The sequence below is a fragment of the Podarcis vaucheri genome (genome assembly GCF_965113315.1).
Source record: "Podarcis vaucheri genome assembly, chromosome: 15".
Taxonomy (NCBI): domain Eukaryota; kingdom Metazoa; phylum Chordata; class Lepidosauria; order Squamata; family Lacertidae; genus Podarcis; species Podarcis vaucheri.
The window spans coordinates 1152167-1166026 of NC_138753.1; the positions used below are offsets into that span (position 1 = coordinate 1152167).

The following is a 13860-nucleotide window of genomic DNA, read 5'->3' on the forward strand; positions in this document are numbered from 1 at the left end:
CGGAGGACCCTTTCCCTCCAGTGCCTTGCCTACAAACACTAGCAGTGAATGCTTACTCACAAGTAAGCCCCACTGATACAGGACTTGCTCCCAGGTAAGTGTGCATGTTTAGGATGGCAGCCTTAAGCTACTTAATTACTTTGGGATTTCTAAGGCAGATCTCAAATTATTTAGGGGAACGGAAATTAATTTCACATTAAGGCAGCTGGGAGACCCTGTACAGATTTGGGCAACTGAACAGCCTTTTTTGTGGCATTTTCAGACCCTCCCAAGTGTCCCTATTTTCCAGAGACAGCCCCGGATTTACAGAAGCCACCCTGGTTTCTGATTTGATCCCAGAGTGTCCCTCTTTTCCCTAGGATGCCCTTATCTTCATTGGAGAAAGCTTGGAGAGTATGGAGATGTGACCCTGAACCAAAGAGATGAATAACTATACAACCTTTAATGTTTAATGTTTAATTATGTTTTTATCTATGTTGTAAGCTGCCCAGAGTGGCTGGAGCAACCCAGGCAGATGGGTGGGATACAAAGAATAAAAAGATGGTGATGGAATGAACTCTCTGCACTGTGCAGCAGCCGCTTTTCAGTTTTGACTGCATTTCTGAGTGTATTTTGTAAAGAGGGACTCCTGTCCCAAACAGGCTGCATAGCAGAGGGGCCTGGCTCTCCTCTTGCACCCACAGCCAGGCGTTTGGGGACCTTACCCCTTCTCAAGGGTAGTGGAGACATTACAAGTGTTAACGGAGAAATCTGAGAGCTCCCTTGGACCAAAAACAAGGACACCAGGCAGGAATACCAGAGCAAAACAGCAGCCAGTAGGCTTGGTCTTGATTGAAGACTGTCGTGACAGGACTCCCACCTGCCACCAGGTGGAACAAGAAGGAAGCCCCAAACAAAAGAGCCCCCAAACTTTTATTAGCTACTAATCCCCATGTTTGAGAGCTCACTGGAAGGACAGATCGTGAAGCTGAGACTCCAAGACTTTGGCCACCTCATGAGAAGAGAAGCCTCCCTGGAAAAGAACCTGATGTTGGGAAAGATGGAGGGCGCAAGGAGAAGGGGACGACAGAGGACGAGATGGTTGGACAGTGTTCTCGAAGCTACTATCAGGAGTTTGACCAAACTGTGGGAGGCAATGGAAGACAGGAGTGCCTGGCGTGCTCTGGTCCATGGGGTCACAAAGAGGCAGACACGACTAAACAACAACAACAATCCCCATGTTACACCCCCCCAAACTATATCACCTATACATCACGGTTACATCATGAAAGGGGAGGTCTGGTGGCAGAAATCTGAGCATCCTGGACCCTGCCCCATGGTTCCCCTTGCCCTCCACCAAACACCCATCATCAAGTGTAACAAAAAAGATATTCACATTTCCCTGTTTCCCAGCCAAGTTCATCCCACCCTTTTGTTTTCATCTGGGTTTGGTATTTCTGGATTGGCTACCTGTCTGGCACTCAGGTATCAGGATGCCAGGGATTATCACTGAGGCAGAGGGGCTGCTGAGTAGCCGAGCTCACGTGTCTATATGAATTTCTGAAGTTTTCCTAGTGAGCCAGTACACAGATACATTTATCAGTGAATTCTTACATTTGGTATCGTGCAGCTGAGGCCCTCTGAATAGATAGGAAGGAACTGCGATGAAGTGTTTTGTGGGGACAAATCACAAAAGTCACAAAAGCAATTGTGCTGATTTTGGTAGTGGGCTGCATGTACATGATATCTGCTGGAGGGGCAACCCCCCCCCCAACCTATACATAAATTCCTGCAACACAAGCATCCCACCCCAGCAGTTTCTCCCAAGACATGTTCCTGGATTATTTTTATGACTGATTTTCATTTCTATACCGCTTCATATTTGTAAGAAAAAGTTCTCAACGTGCATTAAAATACCATACAGAACATTCCAAAATAGAACTTGACAGAAGAAAATCATATATAGAACATACATTTAAAACAACATAATTAACGGGAAACAGCAATATTATCTTAAAAGAAGTCAAAATAAAACATTATAAAGGAAGGTCAAGGATGGAACACACATTTAAAGCAGTGCAAAAGGGAAGAGAATAAAATATTGTCATAAACATGGATTGACAGTAAGTAGAGATAGATGAAACACTCCCTCCATTTCTTAGTGCAAGGGCTCCAGAGCCTTTTGGTGATAAACCAGGGTTTCTCAAATGTTTGGGGGCCCCTGGCACCTTGGTTCCATAAACTCACCCCAGTGCCCCCTGCCCTATCCTATAAACAATAGCAATTTGCATGATCCACTACAGAAGATAACAAAATGAAAACAGCAATGATTTATTGTACATTTATTTCAAAAAAATAAACATAGGCAAAAATAAATATATGCTCCACTCTAATCATGGAGCTGAAAAAAGAATGTGCATCAAAGAATATTGCATGAAAAATAGAAATATGTGTATATTTGGAAACATTTTTAATGATTACCAAGCATAAAGTGTTGTCTTCCAGGAGAAACGCATGAAAACTCTTTTACGCATTCTAATGATGGAAAACGTAAGGGAGAAGGAAATTTATAGCATATGGTTTGTACTCGCCAAACAGGCACAAACCTTCACCTACTACAGATGTACGGTAACCAGTTTATAAGAAAATCGATAGCTATTACCAATAATTGGCCATCTTGGGACGACGCAGAATTGTAAATGCAAAGAAACATCCCCAAAGGAAAACAGCTTTGAAAGTGGTAAGAACAGTAAACCTTTAAAAACGAAGCGAGGGAAAAGTTTCACTCGAGCTTCTAGTCTGATCAATCGTAAAACAGCGGCGCATGAGCTTGGAGGGGCTTCCTCCAGCGCCCCCTGCCGCCCCCTTCCTCTTATCACCCCTAGGTGATCCCACCGCCCCCCATGAGTTAGTCCCACACATTTGGGGAGCCAGTGGGCTTGACTTTGGCCCCCACACTGCAGGACAGCAACGGCCGCTTGCCTCCTTGGAGATGCATCCTCTGGGCTTGGCTGGTGTTTGTGCCCCAGAGCGCCAGCCCTGCTGTTCCTCAGGGGTGCTGCCAAGCTGGTTCTGTGCCCGACAGCTCAGTGTGGTCCCAGGACCCGCCTGAACCCCCCAGGTCTGGCGCGGAGCCTCAAGGCTGAGGGCTGGGCAGCGGCACCTCTTCCTTCTCCTTCTCCTCCTCTCGGCAGTCGCAGCGCCCACAGGCATTCTTCTCGGGCTGGAGCGTGGCCTTGGCCGGGATCACCTGCAAGAATTGGTCAACGCCTGAGAAGCTGAAGGGGCCGTGGCAAGGTCCCAGCCCCCAGAGTTTTGAGGAACACAGGAAGCTGCCTTGTCAGAGAGTACAGAGTCACTCTAAAAAGAAATGCAAGGTTCCAGTCCTCAGGGTTGATTTCAATAGGCACTCAGGAAGGTCCCTTTTAGTGACGATTAAGTACAGCGGTACCTCGGTTTAAGAACAGCCCTGTTTACCAACTATTCGGTATAAGAACTCTGCAAAACCGGTAGTGTTCCGGTTAGCAAACTTTACCTCGGTCTACGAACGGAATCTGAACGGTGGAAGGGCACCGACGGCGGGAGGCCTCGTTAGGAAAAGTGCACCTCGGTTTAAGAATGACTTTGGTTTAAGAACGAACTTGTGGAACAGATTAAGTTCGTAAACCGAGGTACTACTAGATCCAGCATGCATTTTGGAAAGCTATCTTTCTGGTATGTACCTGGATACTCCATTCAAGATGGAACGCTCTGTCACAAGAGACCAGGGCCCTGCGGGACTTGACATCTTTCTGCAAGGCCTGCGAGACAGAGCTGTTCCACCAGGCCTTTGGCCAGGGCACAGCCTGACCCCCTTCTTTGGTAATCCTCAAAGAACTCTAGCCCATAGAATTGATTTTAGAATGAATGGATTTTAGAATGTATTTCAATTAATCGATTATTTTTTATGTAAACTGTGTTATTTTTACTGTTGTTAGCCGCTCTGAGCCCGGATTTGGCTGGGGAGAGTGGGATATAAATAAAAAAAAATTTATTATTATTATTTTATTATTAAGATCATCATAACCAAATTTTGCATGGTGCTTCCCAAGACTAAGGATCAGCCTTTCGTCTGTGTTTGGATACCATCAGACGCCATCAGACCAAGACCTGGGAGACCCCAGGGTCCCAAATCCCTTCCCTCGACCATGACACTCACTGGGTGACTTGGGGGGCTGGCCACTGCCTCTCAGCCAAGCTGACCTCGCAGCGTTGTGGTGGGGAGTATACAAGGAGGGCAGAACTGTTTACACATCACCACGAGCTCCTTGGGAGGAAAAGGTGTCATACAAATGCAATTCAACGCATTTTGATCCAAGATGGGGGGCCAGATCTCTCGCAATTTAGCCACTGATTTTGCAAGACTGCACTGATTTTGTGGGATGGGGTGTTCTTAGACTTCCTGAGCAACGTCAGGAATGAGGTTGCTAGCTATTAAATAGAATCACAGAATCCAAGCATAGTAGAGTTGGATGTGATCCCAATCTCATCTAGTCCAACCCTTCCGAGCCGCCCGGAGATCTTATAAATCTAATAATATATAAAATAACCCCCCTGCAATGCAGGGATCACAGCCAAAGAACTCCTGACCGGTGGCCATCAAACCTCTGCTTGGTTGCCCATTGCACATGAAGCGGTCATGGTGGAAGCCAGACCTGGTGTTGGCAGGGAAGGCGGATAGAACAGAAAAAACTGATCCAAGAACCGTGAGGATCTAGGACTCCTGGGTCCGCTCTCTGGCTGCGCCTTCGCTGCACTAATGCAACTCCCACTATATGGAAAACAGTTCACCCAAAGTGAGAGGGGCCCCACCCTGACTGGCCGCTAGGGGGAGATGCCACCCTGCAAGTGAAGCGCAGAGAGCCTGGGAAAGGAACGGCAGAAACGGGGCTTCCTTCTGCAGGTTCAACCCAGCAAGCAGGACCAGGGACCTGAGGCCTGTGTGTTCCAGTTAAGAAGCCACAGGCGTCACCCCAAGGGAAAGAGAGGGGTCTTGATAGACAAATAGAAAGGGCAGGGCTACTGGTGAGACGGCTACTGACTGCCATGGTCCATCTAGCCCAGTGTTGCCTACACTGACTGGCAGCATCTCTGCAGGGTTTCAGGCAGGGAGTGTTTCTTCCAGCCCCCCCCCCCGGAGATGCCGCAAGTGGGGACTGAACCTGGGACCTTCTGCACTCAAAGCAGGTGCTCTCTACCACTGACCAAGCCTTCCCCTCAAGAGTGTGGAGAGCGGCTGCCAGCCAGAGCTGACAGTGCTTGGAGACTGAACCACAATACAGAAATTGGGGGGGGGGGGGATCCAACCCTGAGCTGTGAACCAGGAAGTCCCACTTCAAATGCTATGAGCTCTTTGGGTCTCCATTCAGCCCCCTGCTCCCCCCTGAAATTTGGGGAATAAAGTGAATAATGCTGACCTCTTGTAAGGGGTGGGGAACCTTACGTGGCCCCCACACCTCTCTCTCTAGCCCCCAAAGTCCCCCCCCCGGCTGCACCCTCCTCCAGTGGTCTAGCTGCAAAGGTGCCCCATGCTTCTTGCCTAGCCTGCGGGAGGAGAGGCTGAGGGCCCCTGTCCAAGGATAAAGAGGGCTATTTGCTGCCCCTCCTTTTGCTTCTTGCCCCACCCACCACTGGCGTGCGGCCCTCAGGAAACTCTGCAAGGGAATGCGGCCCTCCGCGCGGACACGCTTCCCCACCAGGGATTGCAGTTTCAAAACGCGCACGAAAGCACTTTGCCGCTGGTTATTACTGTGAATTACTATGAATTGACTGAATTGCATCAATTGTTTTGATGAGTCTGTTGCTGTTTGCTTTATTTATTTATATGCTGCTGTGTTTGATATTATAGAGATCGCAATGCCTTTTTTTAAACTAATGCTGTTGCTTTGCGCTCAACATTTGCTGCTGGAAAAGCAGAATACAGATCCCCAGTCAGATCAAATGATGAGAATCGGGAGGCCTTCAAAAGCCCCACTTCCTGCACTGCAGGGGGCTGGACTAGAGCAGTGTTTCCCAACCTTTTTTGGGCAAAGGCACACTTGTTTCATGGAAAAAATCTCGAGGCACACCACCATGCCAGATGGGGAAAGGTCACTTTTTACTTATGTAAAAAAAAAATAAAAAAATAGTAACAGCATAGAAGGTAGAGAAGGTAGGACTCGAACCAGTGGATTCACGTTACAATAAAGATTTTGACTAAACATGGGAAAGAACTTTCTGCTGGTAAGGGCTGTTCAACAGGGGAATGGTCTCCCTCGGGAGGTTTTTCCCTTCTTGGAGGTTTTTAAGCAGAGGTGGGATGTCTGTCTGCCATGGATGCTATGGCTGAGATTCCTGCACTGCAGGGGTTGTACAGTACTGGATAGCCCTGGGGATCCCTTCCAACTCTACGATTCTATTAGGATCCCTTTTATAAAAGAGAGAACTTTAATGGCACGGCCATTATTTATTTCGGCTTCTCCCAACGGTGCCACGAAGGATCAGAAAAGCTGAAGAAGAGACCCTTCCTCAGAGGAGGCGGGAGACCACCGGACCCGCCGAGGAGGGGAATCCGGCCGCCTTTCCCTCCAGAGCTTCGCCTTTTGCCCCGGCCAAGTTGCGCCGAGGGCGCCTTGCGGGCTCTGCGTGGCTTCAGGCGGAGCCTAGGAGCCACTTCCCAGCCTGGAGGGCAGGCTGTGCGCGGACCCCGCCACTCTCGGGGCGCGATCCAGACCCGGCTGCCTTCCACGGCCAGCAGAGGTAGGCCGCCGGCTTCTAACCCGGCGGAACTGGGGCGTCCCGGGCGCAGTGCCGCGCTCCCCGCTCCTCCCGCCCCCTTCTCCCGGGTGCCCCCTCCCTCCTTTGTTCTCCGGAGCCCCGCCTCCCCCTCTGCCCCAGCTCGCCTATTGGCTCACGCAGCCGCCACTCAGGTGGGGGCCCGCTTTGGCCCCGCTCCCCGGCCGCCGAGAGAGAGTGGGAGCGTGCGGGGCTGGGCTGGGCAGCCGGGCGTCTCCTTCCCTGCGCTGCTTCGGCCGCGTCTGCAGCCGCCGCGGGACCAGGCGGGAGGCCAGTCATGCCCAGACACTGCCAGCCGCTCGGAAGGAGCCGTCGCTCCGCCGGGCAGCGCCTGCCTGCGCACCCCTCGCTCCCTGCGCCGAGGATGGCGGGGGCGCCGGGCGCAAGGCAGCGCCGGGGCTGCTGGGCAAGCGGCAGATGCTGATGCAGTTTGGGGAATTCCTGTCACAGGGAGCAAGGCAGAAGCGGATGACGGGGCACATTCCCCGGGGGAGCGGGGCCGGAGGATTAGCCTGACTCGCCCGCCTCCCTCCCACGGCACACTAGGCAACGTCCGGCGGCACACTAGTGTGCCGCGGAACACCGGTTGGGAAACACTGGACTAGAGGTCCCTTCCAACTCCACCGTTCTATGAAACAGAAGTGCCAGAGTGCAAGGGCTCCTGTGCCCAGGAAGAACCCCTGCCCCACTCCCCGTCCGCATGCAAAGCCCCCAAGGGCTGCCCTGCCCCTCACCTCCTTCTCCCGGCTCCCCCTCTGCGGCTGGCGGCTGCTGCTGTGGTTCACCGTCCAAGGCCCCAGCGACTGGCTGGCGTAGAAATCCATGGGGTAGGTCTCTTGCCACTGGACCTGCTGCAGAGCCACGGCGGCCTGAAAAGAGGGCAAGGGCGGGGGGGGGTGTCAAGATCCTGGTGGCTCCAGACCCTTCCCTGACTGGAGGGGCTTAATAATAATAATAATAATAATAATCTATTACTTATACCCCGCCCATCTGGCTGGGTTTCCCCAGCCACTCTGGGCAGCTTCCAACAAAGTATTAAAATACAGCAGTCTGTTAAGCATTAAAAGCTTCCCTAAACAGGGCTGCCTTCAGATGTCTTCTAAAAGTCTGGTAGTTGTATCTGGTGGGAGGGAGTTCCACAGAGCGGGCGCCACTACCAAGAAGGCCCTCTGCCTGGTTCCCTGTAACTTGGCTTCTCACAGTGAGGGAACCACCAGAAGGCCCTCAGTGTCCGGGCAGAACGATGGGGGTGGAGACGCTCCTTCAGGTATACTGGACCGAGGCTCTTTAGGGCTTTCAAGGTCTGCAACAACACTTTGAATTGTGCTCGGAAACGTACTGAATCCTGTTGTGGTTTGGGCTGCGGGTTCAAGGCGCAGGGAATGATGGGAGGCGGGAGTCCAGCCACCTCGGATTGGAGGAAGGTGGATGCTATCGTTGGCTCACCTCGTAGGGCGTGAGGAGAGGTCTTCCGAAGGCCTCCCCCCAGTCGATGGAGAGCCTGGGACAAGCCACCTGGACCCACCTGCAGGAAGGAAGAAGAAGAGAGGCTGTAGGGCAGCAGGGCAGGGCGTCTGCTCGGCATGCAGAAGGACCCAGGCTCAATCCCCAGGAAGAAAAGGTCCCAAATGGGCCAAATCGGCCCAGCTAGGAAGGCGAGACCTTAGGCCAGCCACAGTCTCTCAGCTTCTTCACCTACCTCGCAGGGCTGCTGGGAGGACGAAACGGCCCGGCAAAGATTTGCCTGTTCCAAGCCTTCTTTGGGTTCATTGGCTGCTGGGATTTCCTATATGTTTTATTGAATGCTTGCTCTGTATTTTGCTCCATTGCGTATGGAGTTCATGTTATTGGAAAGGGAAGATTACATCTTTTAATTATTTCAGAAAAGGCAAGTGCCTGTTTGTTTGTTTTTTAACTGAAAAATTCATTGTTTTATTCCTTTCTGAGGTTTTGGGGGGTTTAATTTACAGTCAAGCAAGATTTGGATTTTTTAAATGAAATAAATAAGCGAACAAATCTTTGCTTGCCTGGTGGACTAGAACCTTGGCTTTGCTTTTAAAAACAGAACAGAAGCTTGCCCAGTGACAGGGTCCTGCCACCACAGTTCTGGGCACGGCGGCCGAAATGCCCCAACAAACAGGGAAATGGGGGAAGAGGAGGCCTCAGGGGTCCCAGTGTGGCGCAGGGGTCAGAGTGTCAGACAAGGCCTGGGAGGGACCAGGGTTCAAATCCTTCCACTTAGCCATGAAGCTCACCGGGTGTCCTTGGGGGCCAGCTGCTGCCTCTCTCACCCTCTCAGGGTTGTTATGGGGATTAAATGAAGAGGGGGAGCAGAACCAAGAACGCCAAAGAGGGGAGAGGAAGGGGGGGTGTCTTCTGACCCACGGCTCCCATTCATACTCACGCCTCAACATCGGGGAACAGCCGCAGTTTGCCAGGGAAAATCTCCGAGAGCAGGAGGCGGATGTAAGGGCGCCCCAAGGACCGGAGGGTGGACTCCAAGTGCTGCAGACAAGGGGGGGGGGCACGGAGAGAAGAGAGGTTGGGACCCGAGACAGAGCCTTAACGGTGGTGGCACCAAACATGTCTCCCCTGCAAGGAAGGTCCACCAGGCTCCTTCTCTCTTTGTCTGCGGAAAAACTTTCTATTCTAGCATGCTTTTCCTTTACAGTCATACCTTGGAAGTCAAACAGATTCCGTTTCGGAAGTCCGTTTGGCATCTGAAATGTTAGACTTCCAAAGCGCGGCTTCTGATTGGAAGCTCCTGCAGCCAATCGGAAGCAGTGGAACATGTGTCAAACGTTCGGGTTCCAAAAATAGTTCGCAAACCGGAACAGTCACTTCCAGTTTTCGATCGTTTGGGAGTCGGAACATTAGGCTCCCAAGGTGTTCGGGAGCTGAGGTACAACTGTATTTTATTTCAACAACTTATACACCACTTATTTACCATCGTCGCTAAGTGGCTTATTTTAGCTGAAGGATCCGGTTAACGGCCCCCCTGAAAGGGCCCCCTGAGTCCAGCGCCCTGATCTCACCGTGGCCAGCCAGGCAACACAAAGGGACCTGATCACTTCAGCAACTCTCCACTGTTTGTTCCCCATTGCTTGGTACACAGAGGTAGACTGCCCCTGGGCGTGGAGGTTCTGCTATCACAGCAGGCCTCCAGTTGGACCTGTCTGTCTAGTCCAGCCTCCTGCCTTTGCCATGGCATTCAGAAGCATCGCGGCCCCTGACACCTGCCCTCAGCCCCATCCCAGCTAAGAATGTAATAAGAACTCTGTACGAGGACAGGAGCTGGCCAGGGGGGAATGGAGGCTGGGGGAGGACAGGACTTGATCTCTGTCGCTAGAGGGCTGCTTCACACACAATGGTTCTATGGTTCTGTTGATTTATTCCTTGCCCTCCACCCTAAGATCGCAGGGCAGGTGACAGCATTAACAACAACCCTGAAACAACACTTTAAAACAACTTAAAAAGGTAAAGAGACCCCTGACTGTTAGGTCCTGTCGTGGCCGACTCTGGGGTTGCGGCGCTCATCTCGCTTTACTGGCCGAGGGAGCCGGCGTACAGCTTCCAGGTCATGTGGCCAGCATGACTAAGCCACTTCTGGCGAGCCAGAGCAGCGCACAGAAACACCGTTCACCTTCCCGCCGGAGCGGTACCTATTTATCTACTTGCACTTTGACGTGCTTTCAAACTGCTAGGTTGGCAGGAGCTGGGACCGAGGAACGGGAGCTCACCCCTTGCAGGGATTCGAACCGCCGACCTTCCGATCAGCACGTCCTAGGCTCTGTGGTTTAACCCACAGCGCCACCCGCGGCCCTTTTAAAACAACTTACAATGGCAGAAAACAGGTGGGCCCTACAAATATACACCTTGTGTGTCAAAAGCCAGAGCAAAGAGGGGCACCTTTGACATTCTCCAAAAGCTGGACAATGAAGGCACCAGACCCACCCCAGTCAGCAGGCAGTTCCACAGCTCATTTTATTCCTAACAGTATTGGCATACTGCTCTATCATACAAAAGTAAAATAAAAATAAAACCCACGCCAAAGTGGTTTATAAAAAGATAAAACCATACAAGAGAACCACAACATGTTGGAAGTTTTGCAGCCTCCCTGGGTGGCTCTGCCTGGCTGCGCCGTATCCTCGAACTCAGGTCCTCGAACTCTTATTTCCCTGGGCGGAGAGGGGAGAAGCAGCGAATGCAGGAACCAGCCTGCTGCACCCAAGGAAGAAATCAAAACGCATTGCTCCACCCATGTTTGCTCCTGGCCCCGCCCATTACCCCCCCCGGGCTGGAATCTTCCCCCTCCACCGCCAGAGGAGGGGCAAGGCAGGGAGCAACTCACTTCCAGGATGGCCGGGGACCCCTGGCGCCCCAACGTCCCCAGGATGAGGCCCCACTTTCTGGCGCGAGACGCCTCCCGGATGGCTTCCTTCCGCGTCCTCTGCATGCGCTCGTGGCCGTAGTGCTCCTGCGAGAAGACCTTGCTGTAGGGGTCGTACCTGCAGAGAGGGGGGCAGGGGAGGGGTCAAAGGCTGGTAGGAGGGACCCCCACCTCGGGAGAAAGGAAAGACGCAGGCCCTGAACTCAGGCAGGCAGCAGCTCCCACCCACGGCATCCCCCCCATGCGCTTCCCACGGGGGCCAAGTGCAGAACGCGGCGTCCTCTATGCACACCTGAAGCTGCTTGCTGCGGAGTCAGGCCTTGGGGTCTGGCTGGCTCAGGGCTGCCCACACGGACTGGCAGCAGCAGCAGCAGCTCTCCAAGATGTCAGACAGGAGGTTTCTCCCATCTGAAGATGCCCCTGGGGACTGGACCTGGGGCTTTTCTGCGGGCAAAGCTCTGCCACCGAGCCCAGGGCCCTTTCCCTTCAAAAAACAAAAGAGCCAAAACGCTAGTCCTCATGATTAAAGGGGCTGCTTCAACAGGAAGCCGCCTTTTGTCTGGAACAAAGAAACTGAAGAATTGCTGGTGCTGCGCTCAGGTCCTGTCGGCCGCCGTGAGAAGAGGGCGCTGGGTCTCTGCTAAGCCCCCTTTGGCCCAACTCTGCGGGGCTCTTCTGGCACACGCTCTAAAAGGCAGCGCGGCACCATGGTTAGAGCGCTGGACCAGGACCTGGGAGAACAGGGTTGAAATCTCCACTTGGCCATGAGGCTCACAGGGTGACCTTGGGCCAGTCACCATCTCTTAACCTAGCCTCCCTTGCAGGACTGTAATAATAATAATAATAATAATAATAATAATAATAATAATAATAATAATAAATTTATTTATATCCCGCCCTCCCCAGCCGAAGCCGGGCTCAGAGTGGCTAACAACAATAGTGAGGTTGCAGTGAGGTTGAAATGGGAGGAGGAGAACCATGCGGTTCTTGGAAAACAAAGGTGGTATATTAATAATAATAATAATAATAATAATAATAATAATAATAATAATAACAACAACAACAACCGCAGCACCTCCCTCTAGCTTTTATCACATCTTTGGAATGGGAGGCAGTTGTACTAAAGGGATGGGGCTGCACCAGGCAGGGGGTTGTGTGTTGGGGGGCAGCACCCCCCCTCTAAAGTTTACCCCTCTCCCATCCGAAATCTAAACATTTTGACAAGCACCTCCAGAAACGTGGGTCTCCCATTACGCCCCCCCTCCCGACCGCCCTTCTTCTGGAGGCAGAGAGGGGCCATAAAACGAGGCGATGATGAGCCCTGCTCAGAACCGATGAAATATCCGCCGCTCTGCTGGGACCCGGCCTGCCCACCGCCCAAATCTGAATTCCTGAGCAGGTCGTTTGTTAGCGGCAGGCAGGGGGGGACGCCAGCTTTATGGGGCAGAGAGGCGGCCCAGCCCAGGCGCAGCTTGATTAAAATTCCCTCTGCCAAGCCGGGTAACAAATCACCCGTTTTCCAGGGAAGCGGCGATGGGGAGAGAGAGCACAGCGGAGCGTGGCCGCCTGCGGAAATCAGGCCTTTCCTGCTGGGGGGGGGGCAGGGAGAGGGTTGGCCATGGCTACTGGCCAGGATGGCTAGCTGCAAGGGCAGGAGGAAGGACGGGATGAGCCACGGGCCCAATCCTTTAGGCTCTTACGTAGGAGAAGAGAGTGGCCCATGGCTACTAGCCAGAAGTCGCAGCAACCGGCCTTGCCGCCTCCAGCAGAGGAGGCAGGAGCACAGCTGTCACGGCCAGAAAGCAGAAAGGAAACAGAGAGCCAAGCTGAGTGTTGGTCAGGTATAAGGAAGAACTTTGTTAAACTGTGGAACTCCCTTCCACTGGAGGTACGTGATGGCCACCAACCTGGATTGCTTAAAAAGAGGCTTGGACAAATTCAGGGAGAAGGAGAGGGCCACTAGCCAGGATCGCTCTGCCCTGCCCTCTTCTGGAGACCAGTTTCTGGAAACCACAGGAGGGGGAGAGTTGCTCTTGTGTTCGAATCCTACTTGCGGGTTTCCCTTTGGGGCACCCAGTTGCTGTCCCAGGTGGGCCACTGGCCTGATTCAGTCGGCTCCTTTTCTGTTCTTAGCAGAAGGAAGGTGCAAACTCACGTGCAAACTCCCTCTTCCCCAGCAGAAGGTGGACGTTTGCCTTCCTGTTTGCCTTCTGGTAATCACTGTTTGCCGTCCTTCCTGCTCAGCCCAACCTTGAATTCCCAGGCCGGCCTTTAACAAGATTGTTCCGCCCATTTAGCGGGAAATCAGCCCGCATGGAGGGGCTGCGCTGGGGTCCTAAGGAGAGCGGATGGCGAGGGGATGGGGTGGGAGCAGCCAGCAGGTGTTGGGGGGCCCAGGTTTGAAGAAGGTGAAGGGTGGGGCACACAGGACTGGGGGGTTTGGTCTATGACGTGCCTGGCGGGGGCTGATGGGAGTTGTAGAGCCAGGGGCTCCAGGTTGATGGAGGCTGAGAACGTGGTCCTCTGCGCTGACCACCTCCTAATCAGTCCAGCCCAACGACTGCTCCTAAAGCCCTCTGGAAATTGAAGTTTCCGTAACAAGGAAGGCACTTTTACAGAAGTGGAGAACCACACGGCTGGGATGAATGTGGCCCTCAAGGCCTTTTTGGCCCTCAAGA

The 13860-nt window shown here is 52.7% G+C and overlaps 1 protein-coding gene across 2 annotated transcripts in view; it reads right to left on the bottom strand.

Moving 5' to 3' along the window:
* Positions 1-2432: 2432 nt before the first annotated feature.
* The window catches only part of DPH1 (diphthamide biosynthesis 1), a 34801-nt gene continuing 23373 nt past the window's right edge, over positions 2433-13860 (bottom strand). The window contains exons 8-12 of one of the 2 annotated variants that reach the window (XM_082201874.1): positions 11144-11300; positions 9197-9297; positions 8239-8317; positions 7527-7661; positions 2433-3229 (exon numbers count right to left, since the gene is read on the bottom strand). In XM_082201874.1, coding sequence (XP_082058000.1) covers positions 3116-3229; positions 7527-7661; positions 8239-8317; positions 9197-9297; positions 11144-11300 — 586 coding nt within the window. In that variant the 3' untranslated portion in view covers positions 2433-3115. Of the gene's footprint in view, positions 3230-5663; positions 5923-7526; positions 7662-8238; positions 8318-9196; positions 9298-11143; positions 11301-13860 lie in introns of those variants that run through there. The other variant, XM_082201875.1, reaches the window with a different exon arrangement.